The sequence below is a fragment of the Hesperophylax consimilis genome, chromosome 3 (genome assembly GCF_061612785.1).
Source record: "Hesperophylax consimilis isolate HC1 chromosome 3, BYU_Hcon_1.0, whole genome shotgun sequence".
Lineage (NCBI taxonomy): Eukaryota > Metazoa > Arthropoda > Insecta > Trichoptera > Limnephilidae > Hesperophylax > Hesperophylax consimilis.
The window spans coordinates 429,043-454,847 of NC_142838.1; the positions used below are offsets into that span (position 1 = coordinate 429,043).

At 32.9% G+C, this 25,805-nt stretch overlaps 1 protein-coding gene across 1 annotated transcript in view; it reads right to left on the reverse strand.

Annotated features, from left to right (window-relative positions):
* LOC149424793 (inactive tyrosine-protein kinase Dnt-like) overlaps positions 1-25,805 on the reverse strand; it is a 180,739-nt gene that overhangs the window by 136,812 nt on the left and 18,122 nt on the right. Inside the window, exons 3-4 of the mRNA XM_089646736.1 lie at positions 17,056-17,162; positions 14,803-14,933 (exon numbers count right to left, since the gene is read on the reverse strand). Of these exons, the coding sequence (XP_089502862.1) occupies positions 14,803-14,933; positions 17,056-17,162 (238 nt within the window). The remainder of the gene's footprint in view (positions 1-14,802; positions 14,934-17,055; positions 17,163-25,805) is intronic.

Below are 25,805 nucleotides of genomic sequence, written 5' to 3' on the forward strand. Positions count from 1 at the left end.
AGCATATACTGGACAAGAAGGAAGAATTTTTTTTTTTATTTTTTTTTTTTATTTAACAATTTTTTATATAAGATAATGTGTCCTTACTGGGGTACCCCGTTCTAAGGTCACATTTTACATGGTTATATGTTTGAAATAGTATAAGTACATATGTTAAAATACTACATAGAAAATTAAAAAACAATATTTAGTGAAAAAATAAAACATAATACGAGCTTTAGTCTTTGTTGGGTTGCAAAATTATATCTATATTCTTCCTTCCCTTATCCATAATCCATTTCTTAATGTTTCTTTTGAAGTCAGTTATTTTTTAATGTTTTTTATTTCAAAAGGGAGGACATTAAATAATTTTATAGAATAATACTGCATTTTTCTTTGTCCAAAAGTTGTTTTAGTTGTAGGTTGGTGTAACATGTGTTGTAATGTGGATCTTGTGAGTCTGTCTGAGTTTGTCTGTGTAAAGTTGTCTTGGTTTTTGAATGCGTAAATTAGTATATCTTTTGCGTATAATTGTTTTGGTGTCATTACATTCAGGGTTTTAAAAACATAGTCGGTAGGAGTTCTGATGGGGATCCTAAGTATACTTTTGAGAATTGCCTTTTGTGTTATGAGGACTGGTTTTGTAGTGGAATCGCATGAGCTTTCCCATCCGATAAGACCATATTGTAGTATACCTTGTGAAAATGGATCCCACTGACAATTATACGTTAATAGACAAAAAGGTATGTGAAGATACTACAGAACTAAAAAACTACATAAGTGAAGGAATTACTGACTTCAACATAATAAATTTAAATATCCGCAGTATTTATAAACATTTCGATGAATTTTGTATCTTTCTCAATTCTCTAGGATTTCAACCAAATGTGATTATACTTACGGAAACGCAAATGCGTGAATTTATCCCTTACTCCATTCCTGATTATATCACTTACTCACTTCCCTCTAAACATACTACGCATGACGGTCTAACGATATTCTATAGTGCACATAAAATAACTGATGTAATAGTAAATATCCCTAAATTTAAGTTTTCAAATGCCATACATTTATCATTCACGCTAAGCAATAAAAAATACTCTATAATTGCTGTTTATCGCTCCCCTTCCTTAGATTCTAAATCTTTTATCACAGAATTAAAATATTACATAAACGAAAATAACTGCAACCAATCAGATTTCTCGTTTATAGTAGGGGATATAAATATTAACATAGAACATTCTATCCTAAGCCCAATTGCAAATGAATATCTTAATGTTATATATAGCGAAGGATATCTATCTTATATAAATAGCCCTACAAGATACGGTTTTTGTCTTGATCATATATTTCTCAAAACTAATAAAAATTTTATACCTAGATCAGCTGTCCTAAAAATTGATATAACCGATCATTTCCCAACTTTTTACGGCCATAGTACCTTAAAGTATCACCATCCAACTAAAGAACAACGAGTGGGAAAAAATAAAATTAACTATCAAACCCTAAACAGTTTTCTAAAAAAAGAAAATTTGAACATAGTTTTATCCAATAATGACCCAAATCAATCACTAAACACCTTCTATTCAATATTAAATGATAATATCAAGAATAGTCTTGAACCAACATCAACACCTAGAAGAAAACATAAAAAAATAAAACCATGGATCACGCGTGGATTGATAATTGCAAGCCAACACAGGAATAAATTGTACAAAATTTACAAAAATCATGAGAACTATTGTATGGCAAAAAATATTCCACCTAATGGAAATTTACGACAGCAATACATCACTTATAGAAATTTTTACAATATTCTTATAAAAAAATGTAAACATGAGTACTATATTAAACAATTACAAAAAGCTGATAATGATTCTAAAAAAACCTGGCAAGTCATAAATGAAATAACAAATAGAAAAAATAAAGTAAAAACATTCCCTGAAAAAATTGTTACAGATGATAAAATAGTCATAACGGATATAAGAAATATTGCAAATAAATTCAATGATTTTTTTACAAATGTTGCCTCAGATATAATAAATAACAACCCCGCATTTCAAAACCATATACATCAACCCACTCAAATGGACGAACACTCTGAAAATTGTCCTAAATTATCTCAATTTAAACGTGTTACCGAATCTGATGTAATAAAACACATTGACAATCTTAACACAAATACAGCCAATGGTCCAGATGAATTGAGCGCCATCGCTATCAAGTCTACTAAACAATACATTTCGAAGCCCTTGCAACACATTTTTAATTCCTGCTTTGAAAAAAATGTTTTCCCAGACGCATTTAAACTCTCCAATATTGTACCAATACATAAATCTGGATCAATCTCTAAACTAGACAATTACAGACCAATATTGCTAATATCCCAACTAGCAAAGATATTAGAAAAAATTATTAAAATACAAGTACTAGAGTTTTTAGAATCAAATGCACTTTTGTCTACAAATCAATATGGTTTCAGAACAGGTCTTAGTACAGATGATGCTTTATTTAATCTAACAAAAAATATATACACCAATCTTGACTTAAATATGAAAAGTTTAACAATCTTTTTAGACCTGAAAAAAGCGTTCGATACAGTCAATCATAATAAACTGATTAGAAAACTCAATAATATAGGAATTAAAAATAATTGTCTGTCACTTTTAACAAATTATTTACTTGATCGCAGACAATTTACAAAAATTGGTGATATTATTAGTAAACCAGAATCTGTGAGACATGGGGTTCCACGAGGAACAGTTATCGGTCCGTTATTGTTCCTAATCTATATCAATGATCTGTGTAATATCAGTATTCCGGGAAAACTATTCTCGTATGCTGATGATACTGCAATCACAGTTGATGGTAAATCTTGGAAAGAAGTCTCTGAAAATGCAAATAAGTGCACATCCACTGTCAAAGAATGGCTAAACCAAAACCTTTTAACCCTGAACTGTGAAAAAACTATTTATATTCCATTTTTTAATACCAAAAGGACGGCACCCTTAACTCACCTAAATATAAGGTTTCATAACAATACTTGCAACCCTGTTTCGTGTTCTAACTGTGTAGAAATGAACTCGGGGAGCACAGTTAAATAGCTAGGAATGACTATAGACAGCCAACTAAAATGGACAAATCACGTAGAAAAGCTTGTAAATAAACTAAGGTATTAAACTTACATTTTTAAAAGATTAAATAACATAGTTGATATCAAAAGAATGAAACTGGTTTATCATGCATTGGTAAAATCATAAATATCTTATGGAATAATTGGATGGGGGGGTATCTATAATAACCACATTCAGCCGCTAGAAATAGCTCAAAAATGAATACTAAAAATAATGTTGCAAAAAGATGTTACCTACCCCTCCTTGCAATTATTTCAAGAAGCTAAACTCTTAGATATAAGAAAAATTTACTTTATGCAATATCTGAAATATATATTTTCACGAAATGTACATTTTACAAAAAATGAAAATCGTTCTAGCAGTAGAGTAAATAATGCATATGAGGTTCCACTATGCAAAACTAGGCTTGCGCAGAGACATGCTTTTTTTCATTGCCCCAAAAATCTACAATGCACTCTATCAGACTATAGAAGTTAGATCTAAAAATATATCGTCTTACAACATATACAAAAATGTAATAAAGACTTGGATCACTACCATTGACACAAATACTTACCTGCTATAACATCCTACCTTTTGTAAATTTACAAATCCTTAATTTTTCTATTTTTTAACCTTTTTTTCTTAATTATAATTTTGTATAAACGGAATTATTTGTTTTATAAACTGCACTAAACAAAATAAGTATACCACGAACTGGCGATGCCTATGTGGGATTTTTTTTGTTGGTATATATGCATACTATTCTATTATATTTTTTATTTAATTGTATCATTTTATTTTTCTTATCTTAAAGCTACCTTTTTTATTTTTTATAGTACCTTCTTTACCTGTGAATGAAATGCTTTTTGTAATACTATAATAATTTTAATAATGTTATACTTGTTTTTGTAATACTTGATTTTTGTAATTATATTTTTATGCATGTAACAAAAGAAAATTATTAATAAAAAAAAAATAAAAATAAAAATACGACAGATGGACGTCCGGGTAACATAATCGCCAAATTCACCTAGCGCAAGAAGAAGGACGAATTTGTCGCAGCCATCAAAAAAAGAAAAGGAATCACTACCAAGGCCATCGGGATGGTTGGAGCTGACCAGAGGATCTTCGTCAACGACCATCTCACGCGGAAGAATAAATCTATATTGAGGTGCGCTAGCCTTTAAAAACGAACACAACTATCAGTTTTTATGGATAAAAAGTGCAATAATCTACCTACGGAAAAACGAAACATCACCACCCATACACGTCTCACGAATTACAGTTAAAAAACCTTATCTAACTACCATTGCAATGTTAAACCACCTATCCTCTAACAACTACTATTTTTTTCGTATTTTTTTTCATAATTTTTTCAATATCACCCTTTTTACGTTAACTCCACATGCTAATAATTACACTAACTGCTCACTACTACATTCTATAATATACTCACTCACTTTCATTCATAATAATAGTATGTTGTAATTTGTTAAGCCCAGTGGACTCATGACTAATAACATAACTCTAGAATATAATATTCTTCAAATATATTCTACAGAAACCGAACATAATAATGTAATTACCGAAAATTCACAATGCATGATTCATTAATATCAATATCATTCTATCGTCGAATGGAGTCATACCAATAAATTAGGGTTTAATATTAAGAAATGCTCCATTATGTGCTACACCAAGGCAAACAAAACGATTTACTATAACTACAAAATGTCTTATTCATCTCTTCAGCACATTGTTATTTGAAGAGATTTGGGAATCGCATTTGATACGCACTTAACATTTCACGTCCACATAGAAACGATATGCAACAAAGCTTTAAGAATGCTAGGATTTGTGCTAAGCAACTCCAGACATTTTTGCAGCTCGGCCGCGATTCGTGTGCTATACTATAGTTTAGTACGTAGCATTTTGGAAAGTGGTTCTGTAATATGGGGACCAATGGATTTAACTTACTCTCAAATGATAGAGAAAGTACAAAAGAAGTTTCTGAGATATTTATATCTTAGAGACTTCGGATATTATCCCTGGTTATATCCATCAGCCTTTTTGTCCGGCATGCTGGGTATTAATAGCCTCACCGATAGAAGGAAAACTGCTTTGCTGATAACAGCATATAAACTTCTAAATGGTAACGTCTGTATTCCCGATATTATAGAAAAATTTGAGTTTTATGTCCCCGACAATTATACAAGAGCGCGCAGGCACAGAACCTTTGTCGTTCCAAAATGCAGAACCAACTTACCATTAGTAATGCCGCTCGGAAAAATGATTATGTTACTAAATTACCTGTCCCCTGATATAGATATTTTCCAACTTAATATTCACCAGTTCAAAAACGCTATTATTACTTAATAAATTAAAATAAAATGTATGTTTATTATTGGTTATGTATAACTGTAAATGTGCATTTAAAATAAAATAAATAAATAAATAAATTAATAATTTTTTATCAAAATTCAAGAGGTTTGCGCTCGAAAACACTGGAATTTCATCAAAATATACTGCTCAATAATTCTGACATGATCTTCATTACCGAAAGTTGGTTGGTTGAGTAGTATCCGAGATGAGAAATTATTCGATAATCGCTATTCTGTTTACTGAAATGATAGGGATATACACCGCACTAGTAAATCAACTGGCGGAGGCGTACTCATAGGAATTAAAATTTTAAAATTTGTTACCTCTCGCTCTTGGAAATCAGACGCTGAGGATATCTGGATAACTGTCAATACATCAAAATCGAATCGTCATTGTTATAATATTCATATGTGCTGTGTGTATTTACCTAGCGTCGGTCCAAAATTAACATCATCAGAAAGATTAGCATTATTTACTAGTCATACCAATACTATTTCTGACTTAACAATCCGTTTTCCGAATGACAAGTTTTTAATCATTGGCGACTATAACATGCCCAATATCGAATGGAATAATCAACAAATGCCAAGTAATAGAGATCAATGTGCACTCGCGTTACTGAACTGCTTATTTTTTGCAAATTTAACCCAATTTAACCATTTACCTAACAAATACGGTCGAATTTTGGACCTCGTCTTCTGTAACACTTCAGTTAATGTGTCGCTTGCCGACCACCCATTAGTTAAAGAAGATGCTCATCATAAATCATTGATTGTAGAACTAGAATTTCCATCCACTATTGCAACCCTCTAAACTCCTCGAACAATAAAATTATTCCATAAAGCAGATTATGCAGAGATCAATGAGAGACTGAAAGAAACCGACTGGTCAACCGTTATAAATGCACCGGATGTAAATACAGCGTTAAATTCATTTTATGTTATAATTGAACAGATTATCGAAACGTTTATTCCTAAGAAAGTTGTGAAATCTGAAAAATATCCACTATGGTACACGGAAGCCTTAATAAAAATAACAAACGAAAAATTTAAATTCTTTAGAAAATGGAAGCGCTATCGGAACCCCCTTGATTATCTCTCATTTTCATTGCTTCGCAAAAGGCAAAAAACAGTCGCTTCAGCAGCTTACAAAACCTACATTACTACAATAGAATCCAGTATACAGCATAATGTTAAAAAAATATGGTCCTACGTCAATTCTCAAAGAAAATCTCTTTCATCCCTGATCTGAAAACTGCTAATGACAGTAGAGGAGTAGCCAACTTATTTTCTGAGTATTTTGGATCTGTATTTTCGAATGCTCAACCTGCACATACAAACAATGCCAGTCTTTGCTCTAATTCAAATAGCATAATCAACTCAATCGAGATCAATGAAGACATCACATTCAAATACCTTAAGTCCATTGATATCAAAAAGGGGCCAGGGGATGATCAACTTCCAGGGATCTTCATAAATTATTGTATTAAACTATTGACACCCCCCATTTTTGTTATTTTCAAACTATCGCTATCTGAAGGAACATTTCCCGACAAGTGGAAAACAGCCTTGATTACTCCAATATATAAAAATGGCAGTAAAAATGATGTCTCGAACTATCGACCTATATCCAAATTACTAATACTAAGTAAAGTATTGGAAAAAATTGTTTACGATCAATTATATTCTACTATCTCACCCTCACTCATAATCAACACGGCTTCATGAAAAATCGCTCCACAACTTCAAATCTTGCATTTTTTACAAATTTTCTTCACTCTCAAATGGATATGCAATGTCAGGTAGATGCCATTTATACGGATTATTCTAAAGCGTTTGACCGTGTTAATCATTATATTCTTTTACAAAAGTTATTAGGTCTAGGAATTCACGGTGACCTCTATAGATGGATCGAATCATACGTCAATAATCGGCACCAAATCACGGTAGTCAATGCTTTTGCATCTTGCTTAGCGGAAATCTTCTCAGGTGTGCCCCAGGGGTCGCATCTTGGACTACTCTTATTTAATATTTATATAAATGACATTTACGTTGGCTTTAAAAATAGTTACTTTGTTTTATACGCGGATGACATGAAAATTTATAAAGCTATACAGTGTTTATCCGATTATATGGAATTGCAAAGCGATCTTGATAATTTGTGCATATATTGTGAATCAAATTTATAGTCCTTAAACATATCTAAGTGTCACTCGATTACATTTACCAGAAATAAAAACAAAATCATCTATCCATACAACTTGAATAACAAACCTTTACAACCTATGTCTACGTGTAAAGATCTAGGTGTTTACTTAGATAGCAAATTAATTTTTGACAAGCACACTGAACACATTATTTCAAAATTAATGTGTTCAATGTTATTAAGAATATGCAAAGTTTTCAAAAGTGCTAAGACTCTGAAAATGTTGTTTTGTTCATTGGTCAGAAGTCCACTGGAGTATGCTTCCACAATATGGAATCCTCAATATAAGGTATACATAGATTTAGTAGAAAGTATACAGAATAAATTTTCGAAACATTTACTCAAGAAATACAACAATACTACAAATAATATGTTAACTTTACAAAAAAGACGCACATTGTCAGACCTGCTGTTTCTACATAATCTGCTAAATAATAAAATAGATAGTCCCGAATTGCTATCCGTCATTGGTTTAAATGTTCCAACGAGGCGTACCTGGCACACTACCTACACTATTTCTATTGAAGCCAACAATACCAATGCAGCAAACAATTCAGTTATTACTCGCGCAATCACAACATACACCCATTACGAAAAATTACTACATTTAGACATCTTTCATGATTCCTTTCTAACATACAAAACTAACTTATTAAATTTCTTAGCATAACAAAATATTTTCACATCATTTTTCAAAACTCCTATTTATTAACAGTCAATTACAATTCTTAGTTTATTATAATTCTTGTTTTCAATTCATTTATTATTTATTATTTTTATTATTATCCACACACTTCCTTCCTTTTATAACAATCTCAGGCGAAATTACGTAATGATATGTTATGGACATACGTAATAGGTACTACAACTATGTAATAACTAAAAATATCTAATTGTATCTAATTGTACTGTGTATGTCTTAACAAATAAATAAAAAAAAAATTAAAAAATCCAGATACATTATTGAAATAAAAAAAATCTCAATAGCCCAGTCGCAGTTTAATTTTATTGCTCCGAAAAAATTCAATTATAAAACATTTGGGGACTTTCTGATGAGTGAATGTGATAGTGATAGGATCTTGTTTCTCAGCTCAGGTAGCGGTATAAATGTGTGTGTGTGTGAACATGTATATATGTATGTACGAATGTACCTATATGTATGTAATCTAATAGTTTCTTTCTTTCAAGTCCAATTTTCAACATATTTAATTCATATGTTTACAATAGACTTCATACAAAAGAACTATGTTCCATTGGTCACCGTGAAACAGGCAGCCGCCTAGTGTGGTGATTTAATATATCTTTATATTTTAATATCTAGAATATCTAGATCAAATGAACTTGACAAAAACATTTTTTTCTGGTAATTATCCGTAATTCTTGGAATTTTTTGTTCTTTGGTGCTCTGTTTGTCGGTAAGTATTAGGTATTCAAAAAATTATAAAGAGTTATACTGTAGAAAAATTAGCGATCTACAAAAAAAATACGACTTTTTTGTATTAAGAGTTATTTAAAGAAAACCTACAATATTGACACAAATCTGGTCGTACCGATGCGGGCACAAGCGCGATTTGTCAGAAACTTTTTAAGTACAATCTTATTATATACATCAAACCAAAAAAACAGAATTACATATCTTTTTGCAAGGTAGCCCTCCTTTCCAACAATTCATTGACAGGACTAAGCTTATACAGGACACAGCAAGTGCAGTGATTATGTAAAACATGAGATTCAGTGGTATTGCTGATGCTTATGTGACATATCCTGTATATTCTATTGCTCATTGGAAAGAGGGTAATTACTTAGATTAAACAGTCTGATTGGTAGCAGTGCCCCCGGCGCTGCGCGGAAGGGATGGGAGAGGTGGTTTGGGGAGAGTAGGCGTCGACCACCCCAATCCATATATTAATGGAGGCAATTTCGTCACAGTAAATATTCTAATATGAACAAAAACAACAAAGAAATCATTCGCTTGAACAATGAATCACTTATTTTTGTATGTTCTGATAATATTTATTTATTATTAACAAATTTTATTGGAATACTGACTGATCTGAACTAAAATATGGTTAGTCTAATAAAACTGTTAATGGGAGATAAAAAAAACTGAAGAGCGTAAACTATGGAGTTCCTCAAGGATCTATACTGAGCTACTCTTATTCCAAATGTATGTTTGTCAATTAAAACTAATTGACAAAGTTTACTAATGCCCAGATGTCAATGCAGTATTTCAGTTTAAGAAAAAAATATTAGAACAATATCAAATCGATCTTAATACATTAAAGAAATGGCTATTTAAAAATATACCAACCATAACATAAATTTACTAAAGAACAAATGGGTAAATTAACGCCTCAACTCTCAGTGCTACTAGGCAATATTAGTTTGGTTTCCACAAAAGTTGGTTTTCTTGAAGGTGAATTGAATGCCTACAGGAACATTTCACCTAATCATTCCAAAAATTTATCAACTACCAACATCGAAACGGAACAACTAACAGGAATTTGCGAAACTTTGAATGAAATGGACGAGAGAAAATCGCGATCTAAAAATGTAATAATGTTCAATGTTCCTGAAAGCTCGGGTAATTCTCAAACTGCAACAATGAGTGAAGATCTGAATAATGTCAAGAATATTCTTAACAATGTTGATAATGTAGATACCTCGCTAATTAAAGTGTATCGATTGGGTAAGAAGGACACTAATAAAACACGCCCCATCAAGGTCGAACTGTCCGATAAATATCAAGCCAGAACTGTTCTACAGAAAAAAGGAATACCGTATGGAAATGTAATTATCAAGACCAAGAACGACTTAACAATGCTTCAACGGCAAGAAGTACAAAACTTGTGGAAGGAGCTGGAAGATCGAAAAAGCAAGGGAGAAAATAATTTAATTATCAAATATATCAACAATAGACCCAAAATTATAATAAATATACCAAAAAACTTATAACCGCGCCACGTTACATCTTCTACCAGAACGTCAGGGGACTTCGGACTAAACTCAGTGACTTTAGAACTAATGCACCCACCATCACACAGGACATCATCTTACTCTCTGAGACCTGGCTGGAACCATCGATATACTCAGCGGAGCTCGGTCTACCTAACCACAGTATCTACCGAGTTGACCGAAATCGGAACACCAGCTCCAAATCAAGAGGAGGAGGCGTCCTGATAGCAGTAAATAAAAAAATTTCATCGAAATTATTAAAAAACAAAAACAATGATGTTGAGCAAATTTTTGTAATGTTAAACGATAAATCCAAAAAAACTATCATCGGATGTGTATATATTCCACCAAATTCTAATATAATAATGTATAAAAATCACTGTGAAGATGTCGAGCTACTCAAATCTAACCACCCTAATCACAATATTATAATTTGCGGTTATTATAACCTACCTAATTGTAAATTTAATGATTTGGATTACTTACCATTAACGGCGTGCGAGAGAGAAATCTTAGACATGTCGAACTATTTAGGTCTATTTCAATGTAACAATGTGCTGAATTGTAGTAATCGGACACTTGATTTAATTTTTTCTACTGATGAGGGTATAAAAGTCTATGAGTCAGCCGAATCCTTTGACCCAATTGATAGTCACCACCCTCCACTTACAATACTAGTACCTATTACAATAGAGTGTGACCCTCTAATTAAAAATTGTAGTCGTAATTTCATTAATGCTAATTACCAGGACATTAATCATGCACTTAACAAAGTAAATTGGTCTGTTCTCAAGGAAGGTGATCTCAACTATAGCGTAGAACTATTTTACTCTCAACTGAATAGTATCATTTCCGACACAATTCCTCTAATTCATCATAAAGTACGAAAGTATCCGATATGGTTCAGCAAAGAATTAATTCAGTTAATTGTTATTAAAAAAGAAACACATAAAAAATATAAAGAACACAGAACAATTCCCAACTATACGGCATTCAACAATATTAGAAGAGATTGCAAAAAAATGACAAAAAGATGTTATAAAAATTACATTAATTCGGTTGAGAACACGATACTTCATGATGTAAAATACTTTTGGAAATACACAAAATCAATGAAAAACAATGATGCTGGTATTTCTGGTAATATACGTTACAGACAAAATAGCTCCAGTAAAATTTATGAAATTGTTAACATGTTTGCTGATTACTTTAAGGACGTGTATGAACCTGATATTCCAGATGACTTAATTCCTTACTTCAATTCGGATATAAATTTACACTTATCGCAAATACACATTGATATTGAAGACATTATAGTCTGTATTAAATCACTTGAACCCAAAACGAGCTCGGGACCTGATAAGATTCCTTCCATCTTACTTAAGAATTGTGTCCAAAGTTTATCTGTTCCGCTTAATATACTGTTCAACAAGTCACTCTCCACAGGACACTTTCCACAAATATGGAAACTTAGCTACCTAACTCCTGTATTTAAAAGTGGTGATAAATCCTTTGTTGAAAATTATCGGCCTATCTGTATTCAATCGTCTATACCTAAACTTTTTGAGAAATTGATTCTTAAGAAAATCAGCTTCTTTGTAAACTCTTGTATCGCAACTTGTCAACACGGCTTTATCTCCGGCAGATCAACTTTGACTAACCTAACATTATATGAAAATTTTATTTCCAATGCACTTGCCAACAAACAACAAGTTGATTCTATATATACCGACTTCAGTAAGGCGTTTGATAAGGTCTGTCATAAAATCCTCATTAATAAACTTTTGAAACTCGGCATTAATGGAAACCTTTTATCTTGGTTTAAGAGTTACCTACTTAGGCGTCAGTTAACTGTCTGTATTAATGATCACTTATCCTACATGTTCGAAGCTACCAGTGGCGTACCCCAGGGTTCGCATCTTGGTCCGTTACTTTGCAATTTATTCATTAACGACGTAACAAACATATTCACCCGTGTTCTCATTCTAATGTTCGCTGATGATATGAAGATATATAGAATTATTGACAATATCGAGGACTGTCTAACACTTCAATCTAATATTAATAGCTTTTACGATTGGTGTCTTAAAAACAAATTAACTCTTAATGTAAAAAAATGTCAACTTATGAGATTCCACAGAAAAAAAAACCCATTTTTGTTCACCTACTTTCTCAATAATCACACCTTATTATCTGTGGATGAAATAAGAGACCTTGGTATAACATTTGACACTAAATTAACATTCATTAAACACATTAATAATATAACCAGTAAAGCAATGCAAATGTTAGGATTTGTCTTACGGATTTCAAAGGATTTTAAAAATTTAAAAACTGTCAAATTACTTTACACTTCACTTGTTAGAAGCCAACTAGAATTTAACACCACCATTTGGAGTCCTTACTACAGTGTACATGAGAATTCCCTTGAGCGAGTCCAACATAAATTTTTACGTTATATTAATTTTAAATTGGGAATATTCGTCGAAAACATTAATTACCCCTCTCTGTTACAATTATTGGGACTCGATACATTAAAAGAAAGAAGAATTTGTTTTGACCTATTTTATTTATTTAAAATCGTTACCAACCTGTTGAACTCCCCTGAACTTCTTTCGTTAATATGTTTCCATGTACCTAGTCGATCAGTTCGTTTCAAATTACCCTATCATTGCAACAATACAGGATCTAACGCTGAACTCAATTCCATAATGAATCGCCTACATGTACTTGGTAATAAATATGTTTTGGATGAATCTATAAACATTACTAGCTTAACCTCATACAAACACTATTTAATTAAAACTGTATGTCAGCGCTTCTCAGATTGATTATAATCAAATATAGTTTTAAAGTATTAATTTATCCGGGATTTATTGTATATGAATTGTTTATATATTTATATATATATATATATATATATAAATATATAAACAATTGTTGTATTTTATTTATAATAACTCTTTCTATTGTTCTCTTTTATGTATTTTATATTTATATTTTTTTTATCTATGTATATTCTGTATTAATATGTAAAACAAATGTTATTTTTTTGTAAAAGCCGCTATAATCGGCGTTAATAAATAATAAATAAATAAAAATAAATAAATAAATATTAAATTATATTAATATGCAACAATTAAAATTTTAGGTACATAATATATTTATTTGTAATAAGCATTTACTTTGTGGATCGTCATAATTTACAATAAAAACCAAAACAGTTTTAATATTCTCTTGACGAAGGAAGGGTGCTTCCGAAACCGGTAGAGTGTAATTAAAATCAAAGTGGTCTAAAAAAAAATTATATGTTTTTATTGTACATAATATATCGACTGGGACCTGAATATCTTATCATGGTTAAATATTTTAATGATAACGTATAACGTAAAACTTTTCATCAACATCAACAAAAAAAAGTGTATTAAAAAAATATCTATTTATTATTATACCTATTACCGACCAGTTTTTGCTACCACCGTAGCTTTTTCGGGACAGTATTAATACTCGACTAAAATCTATGCGTGTATTACAAATGCGTTTACAGTGGGTTAAAAAAGTAGGAATGGTATAAACTCCCTCCGGTACCTAAGATCCAAAGATCAATAACAAGTCCAACAGATTTCAAGTCTAAACTAAAAACTTATCTTTTAAAGCTGTCATACCCTTAAATTAAATATACCATTCCTGAGATTAGCATTCTTCTATTACCTATAATACAGCTTAATCACACTTTTCTTATTGTATTTACAATATTCGAAATCTGTCTTATACCGAGGGACAAATCACATTTAGGAAAGTGAATTCTGATTAAAGCCTTGTAATGTAATACCGCTAAGCATAAAATTTGCCTTTCGTTTCCTAAACACGCTCATTAAAGAACATAAATATATATTAGTAAAATAAATACCGGAAATTCCAGTTATATCCAATTTTCCAATTATGTTCTGTGCGTGCGAACCGTATCTAAATTTCGCTAATAAACAATGTTAATCTCAAGTGACTTACCAGGTTTGTATGGTACTGTATATATTATTATCTCCATGTATAGTTAGTAATAACATAGATCATTGCAGAAATGTATTATATATTTGTACAGCGCCCTTGAGGTGATTTTTCACAAAAACAGCGCTATACAAATCATTAAAATATTATTATTAATTACCTTTGAGGCAGATCTTGTTTCTCTTGAAGTTAAGCCACGTATCCTCGTGCATCCTGTTGATGGCCGTGATGTTCAGCTGCAGTCGCACTTCCACCTCGGCGCTGCGCAGCCCACTGCACGGCAGCCGCACCCTGAGGACACCACACTTACTATCTTACTTTTGGATTATAAAATATTCTGTACTTATGGAATAGTATTGGTCAAAAGAGTATGGGAATCAACGGACGATCCGATTCAAAAGAAACAAATCCTCGCCAAAAGAAACATCAAATGGCTCGGCCATCCCACTGTCATTTTTACGATCCTATTCGTCGTATTTACTTAATCTTAAATGGATAATACAGTAAAAAGAATTAATCAATATTTTAAATAATTGACTGGAAAATGTAACAAGATGGCCAAATATAAATGAGCTTAAATTGAATTCAAAATGTATGATAATTGGACGTAAGAAGACATGCAATGAAAGCAAAAGTAAAATCTATTGTGATATTATTGAAAATTTTAATGACATGAAACGCTTAGAAGTATTTTTTTTTCAAATTTCACCCTTTAAGGGTGTTCTAGGCGATCATTACAAGAGAGGTAAAGATAAGGCTTGATAGAAAATAGGATATTTGTTTAGAGGGACATCCAAAAAAAGTAGTCACTTCTTGACCACCGAATGTACAATCTGAAGAGTCAAGCACGTGAATTTCGATCATCATTCGATTAAGTGAGTATTTTTTTTGAAGAAACGGGGGAATTGTTGAAACCGCGGTTTTTATGAGATAATCCTTTGTATTGAGGCATAGCAGGCTACCTTGGATTGACTACCAACGTGTCAATACTCTTTCTAAACATCGCTGGATCTATCTTTGAGAATAGAACAATTTCAGATAGGGGAATGTAGTTTAAGAGGGTAAAAATAGGATTAGATGCTTTTTGTTTTGCCAAGGAATTCGCAAAATCATTACCCACTTTGCCAACATGTCCAAGAATCCTAATCAGAGTTATGGTTTTCTAGAACTTTGAATACAGGCTATTGGCACTCAAATAAGGCATACAAAGTGATCATCAAAACGAAGAATTGGGCTGGATTCGAGTTTTTGGAGGGAACTAAGAGAATCAGCGAGAACACGGGAATGTTCAAAATGATTTTTGATTATATATTTGAGAGATTCAATTATTGCAATGTACTCGGTTGAAAACTGGTTTGAAATTAAATGAAGTATTCTGTCATTATAATTATTGTGGTAATTATGGTATCGATCCCATATTAAGTTGTTGGGGATAGGGTGACGTGACTAATTTGTATAAGGGAAGACGATCATTTTGGATAATTTGAAGATATGAGAAAACGGAAAATTTTTACAGATGGCAGAAAGAGGTTTAGTTTGAACTCTGATTGTAGTACATGAATGCGTTGAGTCGTTGAACAAGGAGACTCTGGGACATTCAGAATTGAGAACAAATTTGTCAGCAAATATTTGCCACCTTAAACAAAGAGGAGGATCAGAATATTCTACTAGAAGAGAGTTGATGGGCGACGATTGCATCGCTCCAGTAAATATTTAGATTTAATTATATACAGTACTAAAAAGTGGGCAGGCATATTCGAGATGGCTTTGAATAAGCATTAAAGCAGCTTAGGAGTTACATTAAATTAAAAACTAACCTTTAACAAGCGCGCTGAAAGCCTGTACACGAAAGAGAAATGGGGAAAAAATCTCTTTTTGGGAACAATTTTAAAAAATTACAAAAAACCGAAATCACAACATAAAACTCCGTCATTTTAATTTAATTATTTAATGCAAAAAAGTAAATATTTTTTTTAGTATATTTTCACCCGCCACGCTAGAAATGTCCCTATGTTATGGCGGATGATCGCTCTGCAATTGAATTACTGCTCAACAATTCTTTCCATAACGACATAGAATAATACTTAGGTGAAGTAGATTTTTAAAAATAACTAAAATGTTAAACTTTTTTATACTAACCGTGAAACAAATGCTGACATTGAACTTCGTATATAAACATACAGTAATAAACAACCTTTTACCAAAACAATGCAGAACATAATCTAACGCGGTGATTCACCGAGGTCACTCTTGTGGGAAAGAGGTGGGTAATAATATACTAAATAATTTAAATTTAAATCAAAGCGTAAAAGAGTTATGGTTACTTTGGTCATCAAATGACAACCTACAGCTCGGGTGTTCTGTTTTGAATACTCAATTGACCGGAAAGTCGATGCTTAAATTAAAAACTTACCGAAATGTTTGTACGGCGACGGGAACTACTCCTCTCTCGGAGATGTTCACCTGCGGCGGGAGGAGAGCCCCCTGACTGTCGTACAAGACGGACATGACGTAGGGTAGCTGCGGACAAATAGACGAACACGTCTTAAACAATACATTTATATATATACACAATTGTATTCGTGGTTATAACAGTAGCAGTTAGCACGAATTGAGTCCCTCATTTATCAACGTACTTACGTCCTATTCACAAAACAGGTAACATTAAATTAGAATAATAACGTAAATTATTAGTAATGGATGGTATAAGACAGAAATAAACATAAGAAAATAGAAGTGACAAGACCAGTTGGCATCGCGGCTGGGTCCCACCCAGGCGTCGTGAGTGCAATTCCTCGGCTGGCTAAGTCCTCCATCACGACATTAGCAATATTTTCCGCTTACTGTGGTGATAAATTATCACTGATAATAGGAGATTTTCAAATTATTATCAGGTCATTTGTAAGCAGGAAATGTTCGTTTTTCTTTGGAAAAAATGTCAAGAGTTGCTAAGTGATAACGATTATAATATATCTTCACTGGCGAAATATTGACTGACATAAATAGACTTATATAAACAAAATCAACCAGTCTTGAGTTGACCAGTCTAGCGAGTCTACACATGTTCTGGACAATAGTGAATAGTATCCATAATAAGTTGAGTAGTGTTTGAGCCAGAGCTTATGAGTTTTTTGAGTGTATGCCTTATATATATTTTATCACACATATAATTAGTTCGATTTCATCATATGAGTAATTGTCTCTTTAAAATCCTAACCTTCTATCATACTCCTTAAGAACCCATGTTGAAGATATCAATATGACAAATATGTATTGCATGATAGTGACTGATTATGATGCAAACTAAACGAATCAAAGGCTACGACAGATGCACTAAACGCTCCTACAGTGGTCCTACTACTCTAATTTTCTTGTTGACGAATGTGTATTGTATAATGGTGACTGATTATGATGTAAACTAAACAAATCAAAGGCTACGACAGATGCACTAAACGCTCCTACAGCGGTCCCACTACTCTGACTCTGTTGTTGACGAATGTGTATTATATGATGGTGACTGATTATGATGTAAACTAAACGAATCAAAGGCTACGACAGATACACTAAACGCTCTTACAGCGGTGCCACTACTCTGCCTCTTTTGTTGTTAGATGAGATTTCACCATTTTTTTTCAATGTGATTAATATAATTGAGATTTCTAATTAAAACAGATTTAAATTATGCATAATTTTCAGCTTTTCATTATTTTAAAAACAATTAATTTATTTTTTCTTTGTAATTTTTCTATTTATTACAAACTGTAAAAACATTTCAGTGTAGGTAGGTTAACAGAAGAGTATTTATAAAAATTTTATCGTAAAAAAACATTTCTTTTAAATGTAATGTAAATCAAAATTAATAATATTATTATGAAAATGGCCTTGAAAGTCGAAACAGCTGTAACAATAACAAAAACCAAAAAATACTTGCAGAACTCAATGATAATGTTATTAAATTATAAAAATTTACATTAAATTTATAAAAAAATTAAACGGAGTTCTACTAATTAAACACAAAAACAATGAATAAAAAAGTAAATACACAACATTATAAAAATATCATAAAATATATTGTTGATACAGTATAATTATAAAGTTACATTATCGTAGAAAGTTAAATAATTATATTTTTTTTAATATATTTTTCGACCAATTAACTGTTACTGATATCAAACTAATTAAATGGGTTTGAATTAGGCTTAATTGGATTGAATAATAATTCATGTCAGTCTAAAAGCGGTGTTATGAAATTGATATTTCGTGAATTCACAAAGCGGATTATGATAATTGTAAAATTAATTCTGACTCAGCTTCAATGCAAATTTCCACCCGAGCAAATCCGCGATTAATTTGTACGCTATATTTTTCAAAAATCCATTGTGTCTGTCTACTACATCAAACAACGCACTATGTCCGGTGTTCAACTCATATCCAACCTGAATGTTTACTCTTTCTGTTTGTACAAATGCGATGGCTAATTTATCATGAACTGTGCACGTGGTCACTGGACACCGGACACCGGACACCGGACACCGGACACCGGACATAGGATACCGGACGCGATGGACACCGCCCCACTGGAAACCTGGCTGAAAACCTGGACATCAGATCCAATAACCACCGTGCAAGTCGCGGTCAGAAACACAGTCATTTATTTTCTCTACGTTTTCCGAGAAGCATCGCACAGTAATCGGTAGGTGTACACTGTACATGGGATTAATAATTGTAACATTCATAAAATAAATAGCAGACCGTGTCAATGGGTAAATACTTGGTGTTTGTGATTGGGGACTGCTAAATGTTAGATAAAACGAAATTTTTATTTATTTATTTTCCAGTTAAATTATTTCAATTATCAAATGAATAATAATAATATAATATAATACGAATGATTTTTTCAATATTTATGTTAAGGGATGTAGGATATATAGATGTACCTACATATCCTACATATATGTTATTTATGTAGGATATGTAGGTTCAGTTAGGAGTTCTACGGAGCCGAACCCTCTGATATGAAAATATCTGGAGTCCTACTACCAAAATACCCTTGCGAATATTCAATAACTATCCGCAAGTCGCGCAGCATCCGAAAGATTGGAAATAATAATTCAACATAATTTTTTAAATATTTATGTTGAGGGATCAGTGGGATTTATAGGCCCTGTTAGAAGTTCTACCGAGCGGAACCCTCTGATATGAAAATATATGGAGTCGGTGAATTATTTTCCCATTTGATCTCTGGTGGGTTGACGTGTTGTTCTTGTATTTATTATGCTTATATAATGAACTTGCATAATATGGATTGACTAGATGATCATTTGTGGAAAAGTGTGTTAAAGGGTTTAGTTTTTCCTGCGGGGAAGAATTAACCCAGACATAAAGTCGGAAAAAAATAATATGATAAATATTTTCTTTTATATACATACTTAGATTTTGTATAATGTTATATTAAAGTAAGAATGATTTTAAATAAAATTTAAGTAAAATAATAGCTATACGTGATTTAAACATTATGGTGTCTCATCAACACCTCACTAGAAAAACCTGTGCCAAGGTTCTGAGGTGAAGTGGATTTTAATATAGTCCTTTAGAATAGTGCAGAACCCCCAATATTCTTCACCAAATGCGTCGGATTCCCACCCAGGTACGGTGGGTTCAAGTCTGGCTTACTTATTCCACGATTCTACAATAACATATTATAGTCCTTTAAATAGTGCAGAACCCCCAATATTCTTCACCAAATGCGTCGGATTCCCACCCAGGTACGGTGGGTTTAAGTCTGGCTTACTTATTCTACGATTCTACAATAACATATAGTCCTTTAGAATAGTGCAGAACCCCCAATATTCTTCACCAAATGCGTCAGATTCCCACCCAGGTACGGTGGGTTCAAGTCTGGTTTACTTATTCCACGATTCTACAATAACATATAGTCCTTTAGAATAGTGCAGAACACCCAATATCTCCGACAGTGGTACAAGGAACTCACGGGTGCGCCAAATGCGTCGGATTCCCACCCTTGTACGGTGAGCTTAAGTCTTCTGCTGGCTTACGTATTCCATGATTCTACAAACAACAACTTGTTCCACTTGTGTTGGCAGATATGAGTTTTTCAATTCAATATAGAGAATTTATATCCTTTTTTCTTAAAAAACAATGGATTGCTAATTTTATTATTTCTTTCTTACTTTAAAATAGGTCTATAACCTCCATCAGCATTCAGCAGACTGCATTTTCCGACTACGAAGGAATAGAAACCAACTCATAATACCAACAAATAATTATTTAACTGAATAAATCGCCTAATTAAAACAAATTCTTAGACTGAATTAATCGTTATCTTAATGCTCCCACGTTCCGTAAACAAAGATTCCTTCGTTATTTCACCCCTTCTCTCCCCTCACAAGACGAGCCTCTCCCTCGAGATCAACAACGAGAACACAACGACTATAATCCCAGTAATTAATTCCCAATCTGATATCAGCCTCAACGCATCCCGTTCTACACTACCTACATGTATATGTCCTTATCGTGATTCGCATTGATAAGTGATACCAAATTAATCACTCATCGGTGGGTAAAATATTGATATGTGTACATGTTACATATTTATTGGTAATTATGTACTTTTTATACATTTTCCAAGATATTCTAGTACATGGGTAGGTACAAAAATACTGATAATGAAAATAACGATATCATCGTGAAGTAAAAACTTTATCGCGATTTTTATCTAAATACTCAATTATATTATATTTCGCTTGCTTACTTTTAAATAAGGAGCGGTCACAATCAGCTGTTGTTGTTATGAGATTTTCTATGGTTGTAATTTATAAAAAAATATTGGCCTCAGGATCATTTCCAAAGAAGAAATGTACATATCGAACGTTAGTAAACATACAAATTACAACATCTATCCAATGACATTACAAAAATACAAGACACTTTATATTCAAACTAATCGAACAAAAAATATAGAACCGATTATGAAAAGGATAGCCATTCAAAGAATATTTGTATGAACGGGCTGCTATTTCCACTGGACCTAGTTTATTGAAACCACGCGCATTGTTTAAGTAACTTGATTTTTTTTATTTATTTTTATTATTTTTATTTCTTGCTAGAGCAATCCTAGTGATTTCCAAACCTCAATTTAGGAAGGAAAGAACATAAAATATATAAGTGTAAGGTAATAGGTACAATTTCCTATTTTAATATCAAAATTACAAGTTTCCCATAGAAAACAGTACAAAAATAAAAAATAAAAATAAAATTAAAACCTTAAATGAGCGTTTATCAAATCAACAAGAGAAGACCAATAAAAAAACACAAGAGGCTTTCTTTAAGTAGAAACTTACTGAAAGATGCTGATCCAACCACACACAGAGAAAAAATAAATTAATGGATGATTATAAAAAATATAGGGAAAAAAGGAGAGAAAAAATTTAACAAGGCAGAACGATACGTGACAAGAACCTATTTTTTTAACAAAACAAATACACATTTCAAATAAAGAATTATTAATTAATAAAATAATTTTGGCACCTACTTTATCGCTTGTCTGATAATATGATAAATAATTCGATAAAATGATCAATAAGTAATGTTGCGAATTACGCAGGAATATTTTACATTTCTTACTTACAAGATAATTGTAAAAATAAATAATTGTAGGCTTATTTTGAAGTTCCTCACCACATTCCAAGTTCTCATACACGTACAAAAATATAATGTACGGCCTAGTACCATCACAGTTGAAGGTAGTGTAGAGAATAGTGAGTGGGCCGGTAGCTAGTCCCGCCCTCGCATACTTCGCTTCTAAATATTTAATGGAGCAGAGTCCTTTCCTTTTTCCTAATGACTTAAGCGTATGGCAAATAGGAGTCGATACGGCGTACAAATTCCCATAAATGTATTAGGTGGATAAGCCATCAATCAATACTCTAGCCAGGCATCTTCAATTTTTTGTAAAAATATTAACAAATTTTCAACCTCTTTGTAACTATATAAATATAGTAAATCACAATCATGCTACGAGTCATAATACCTATGCAACCATTATTTGATAACTTTAAAGCTTGGGAGAGAGAATGGAACGTCTAAACCTGATATCTCTCTTGAAAATTGATCTTTGCATTGTCCACATTGGCCTCGGTGGTCAAGCAATCCGAAGGTCGCGAGTTCAAATCCTGGAGTGCGCAAGTAAACTTTGCAACTTTTGAATATGTGTTATTTCACAATTTATTCATTTTAAATAATATATACTTGCGGAACATTCGAGAGTGAAAGATCGCCCTGGTGAAGATGGCCCACCCTTCAGTAATAAAACGTTGCTTGAGTAATAAATGGTTTTGATCGTGTTTGGTAGCGAGATCTGAATAGTTAGGTACTCCCCCACCTTCGTCTTTCCTATCTCCTTTCCCTACCCACTATATTCAGCTTCACAACGTACCCCAATTGGGGATGCAATAGTCTCACTGGATCCAGGTGGATGGGAGCAGTTGGGACTCTTGTGTGGTATTCACATAGATTCTTGCAATCTGTCGTATTATTTCTTTCTTTGACCTGACCCAATTGAAATATTTAATTGGGCGAGATCGTATTTGACCGCCATAATATGGCATGTATGTGCAGTGTGCACTCTGATGGTCGTCAGTTCCGTTTAGCTGTAGGTACATACTAGAACAGAACTTAGTTCCAGTTAATTTATGACAACCTTCGTAGTTCAGATCCTTGGCTTTATTTGCATATATTTAATTGGGCGAGATCGTATTTGACCGCCATAATATGGCATGTATGTGCAGTGTGCACTCTGATGGTCGTCAGTTCCGTTTAGCTGTAGGTACATACTAGAACAGAACTTAGTTCCAGTTAATTTATGACAACCTTCGTAGTTAAGATCCTTGGCTTTATTTGCATATATTTAATTGGGCGAGATCGTATTTGACCGCCATAATATGGCATGTATGTGCAGTGTGCACTCTGATGGTCGTCAGTTCCGTTTAGCTGTAGGTACATACTAGAACAGAACTTAGTTCCAGTTAATTTATGACAACCTTCGTAGTTAAGATCCTTGGCTTTATTTGCATATATTTAATTGGGCGAGATCGTATTTGACCGCCATAATATGGCATGTATGTGCAGTGTGCAACGTGCAGTGTGCACTCTGATGGTCGTCAGTTCCGTTTAGCTGTAGGTACATACTAGAACAGAACTTAGTTCCAGTTAATTTATGACAACCTTCGTAGTTAAGATCCTTGGCTTTATTTGCATATATTTAATTGGGCGAGATCGTATTTGACCGCCATAATATGGCATGTATGTGCAGTGTGCACTCTGATGGTCGTCAGTTCCGTTTAGCTGTAGGTACATACTAGAACAGAACTTAGTTCCAGTTAATTTATGACAACCTTCGTAGTTCAGATCCTTGGCTTTATTTGCATATATTTAATTGGGCGAGATCGTATTTGACCGCCATAATATGGCATGTATGTGCAGTGTGCACTCTGATGGTCGTCAGTTCCGTTTAGCTGTAGGTACATACTAGAACAGAACTTAGTTCCAGTTAATTTATGACAACCTTCGTAGTTAAGATCCTTGGCTTTATTTGCATATATTTAATTGGGCGAGATCGTATTTGACCGCCATAATATGGCATGTATGTGCAGTGTGCAACGTGCAGTGTGCACTCTGATGGTCGTCAGTTCCGTTTAGCTGTAGGTACATACTAGAACAGAACTTAGTTCCAGTTAATTTATGACAACCTTCGTAGTTAAGATCCTTGGCTTTATTTGCATATATTTAATTGGGCGAGATCGTATTTGACCGCCATAATATGGCATGTATGTGCAGTGTGCACTCTGATGGTCGTCAGTTCCGTTTAGCTGTAGGTACATACTAGAACAGAACTTAGTTCCAGTTAATTTATGACAACCTTCGTAGTTAAGATCCTTGGCTTTATTTGCATATATTTAATTGGGCGAGATCGTATTTGACCGCCATAATATGGCATGTATGTGCAGTGTGCAACGTGCAGTGTGCACTCTGATGGTCGTCAGTTCCGTTTAGCTGTAGGTACATACTAGAACAGAACTTAGTTCCAGTTAATTTATGACAACCTTCGTAGTTAAGATCCTTGGCTTTATTTGCATATATTTAATTGGGCGAGATCGTATTTGACCGCCATAATATGGCATGTATGTGCAGTGTGCAACGTGCAGTGTGCACTCTGATGGTCGTCAGTTCCGTTTAGCTGTAGGTACATACTAGAACAGAACTTAGTTCCAGTTAATTTATGACAACCTTCGTAGTTAAGATCCTTGGCTTTATTTGCATATATTTAATTGGGCGAGATCGTATTTGACCGCCATAATATGGCATGTATGTGCAGTGTGCAACGTGCAGTGTGCACTCTGATGGTCGTCAGTTCCGTTTAGCTGTAGGTACATACTAGAACAGAACTTAGTTCCAGTTAATTTATGACAACCTTCGTAGTTAAGATCCTTGGCTTTATTTGCATATATTTAATTGGGCGAGATCGTATTTGACCGCCATAATATGGTATGTATGTGCAGTGTGCACTCTGATGGTCGTCAGTTCCGTTTAGCTGTAGGTACATACTAGAACAGAACTTAGTTCCAGTTAATTTATGACAACCTTCGTAGTTAAGATCCTTGGCTTTATTTGCATATATTTAATTGGGCGAGATCGTATTTGACCGCCATAATATGGCATGTATGTGCAGTGTGCAACGTGCAGTGTGCACTCTGATGGTCGTCAGTTCCGTTTAGCTGTAGGTACATACTAGAACAGAACTTAGTTCCAGTTAATTTATGACAACCTTCGTAGTTAAGATCCTTGGCTTTATTTGCATATATTTAATTCACTAATAATTAACACAATAATTAATTAATTCAATAATATTAAGGAACACTAATTTGGTTCATTGTTTTTTGTTTTATGCTTTAGAATGTATATATGGATCTGTATTGTATTTATGTTGCTGTATTGTAAATTTTATTTTATTTGTTTGTTAAATTTCAAAATGTATTAATATGTACATAACACCTGTCTTTGCGGTACGTTTATAATACAAAGTTTCTAGTAGATACTTTCAGTGTCGCCCTGGTAAAGACCATAATTCAGAATCGAACCATTGTT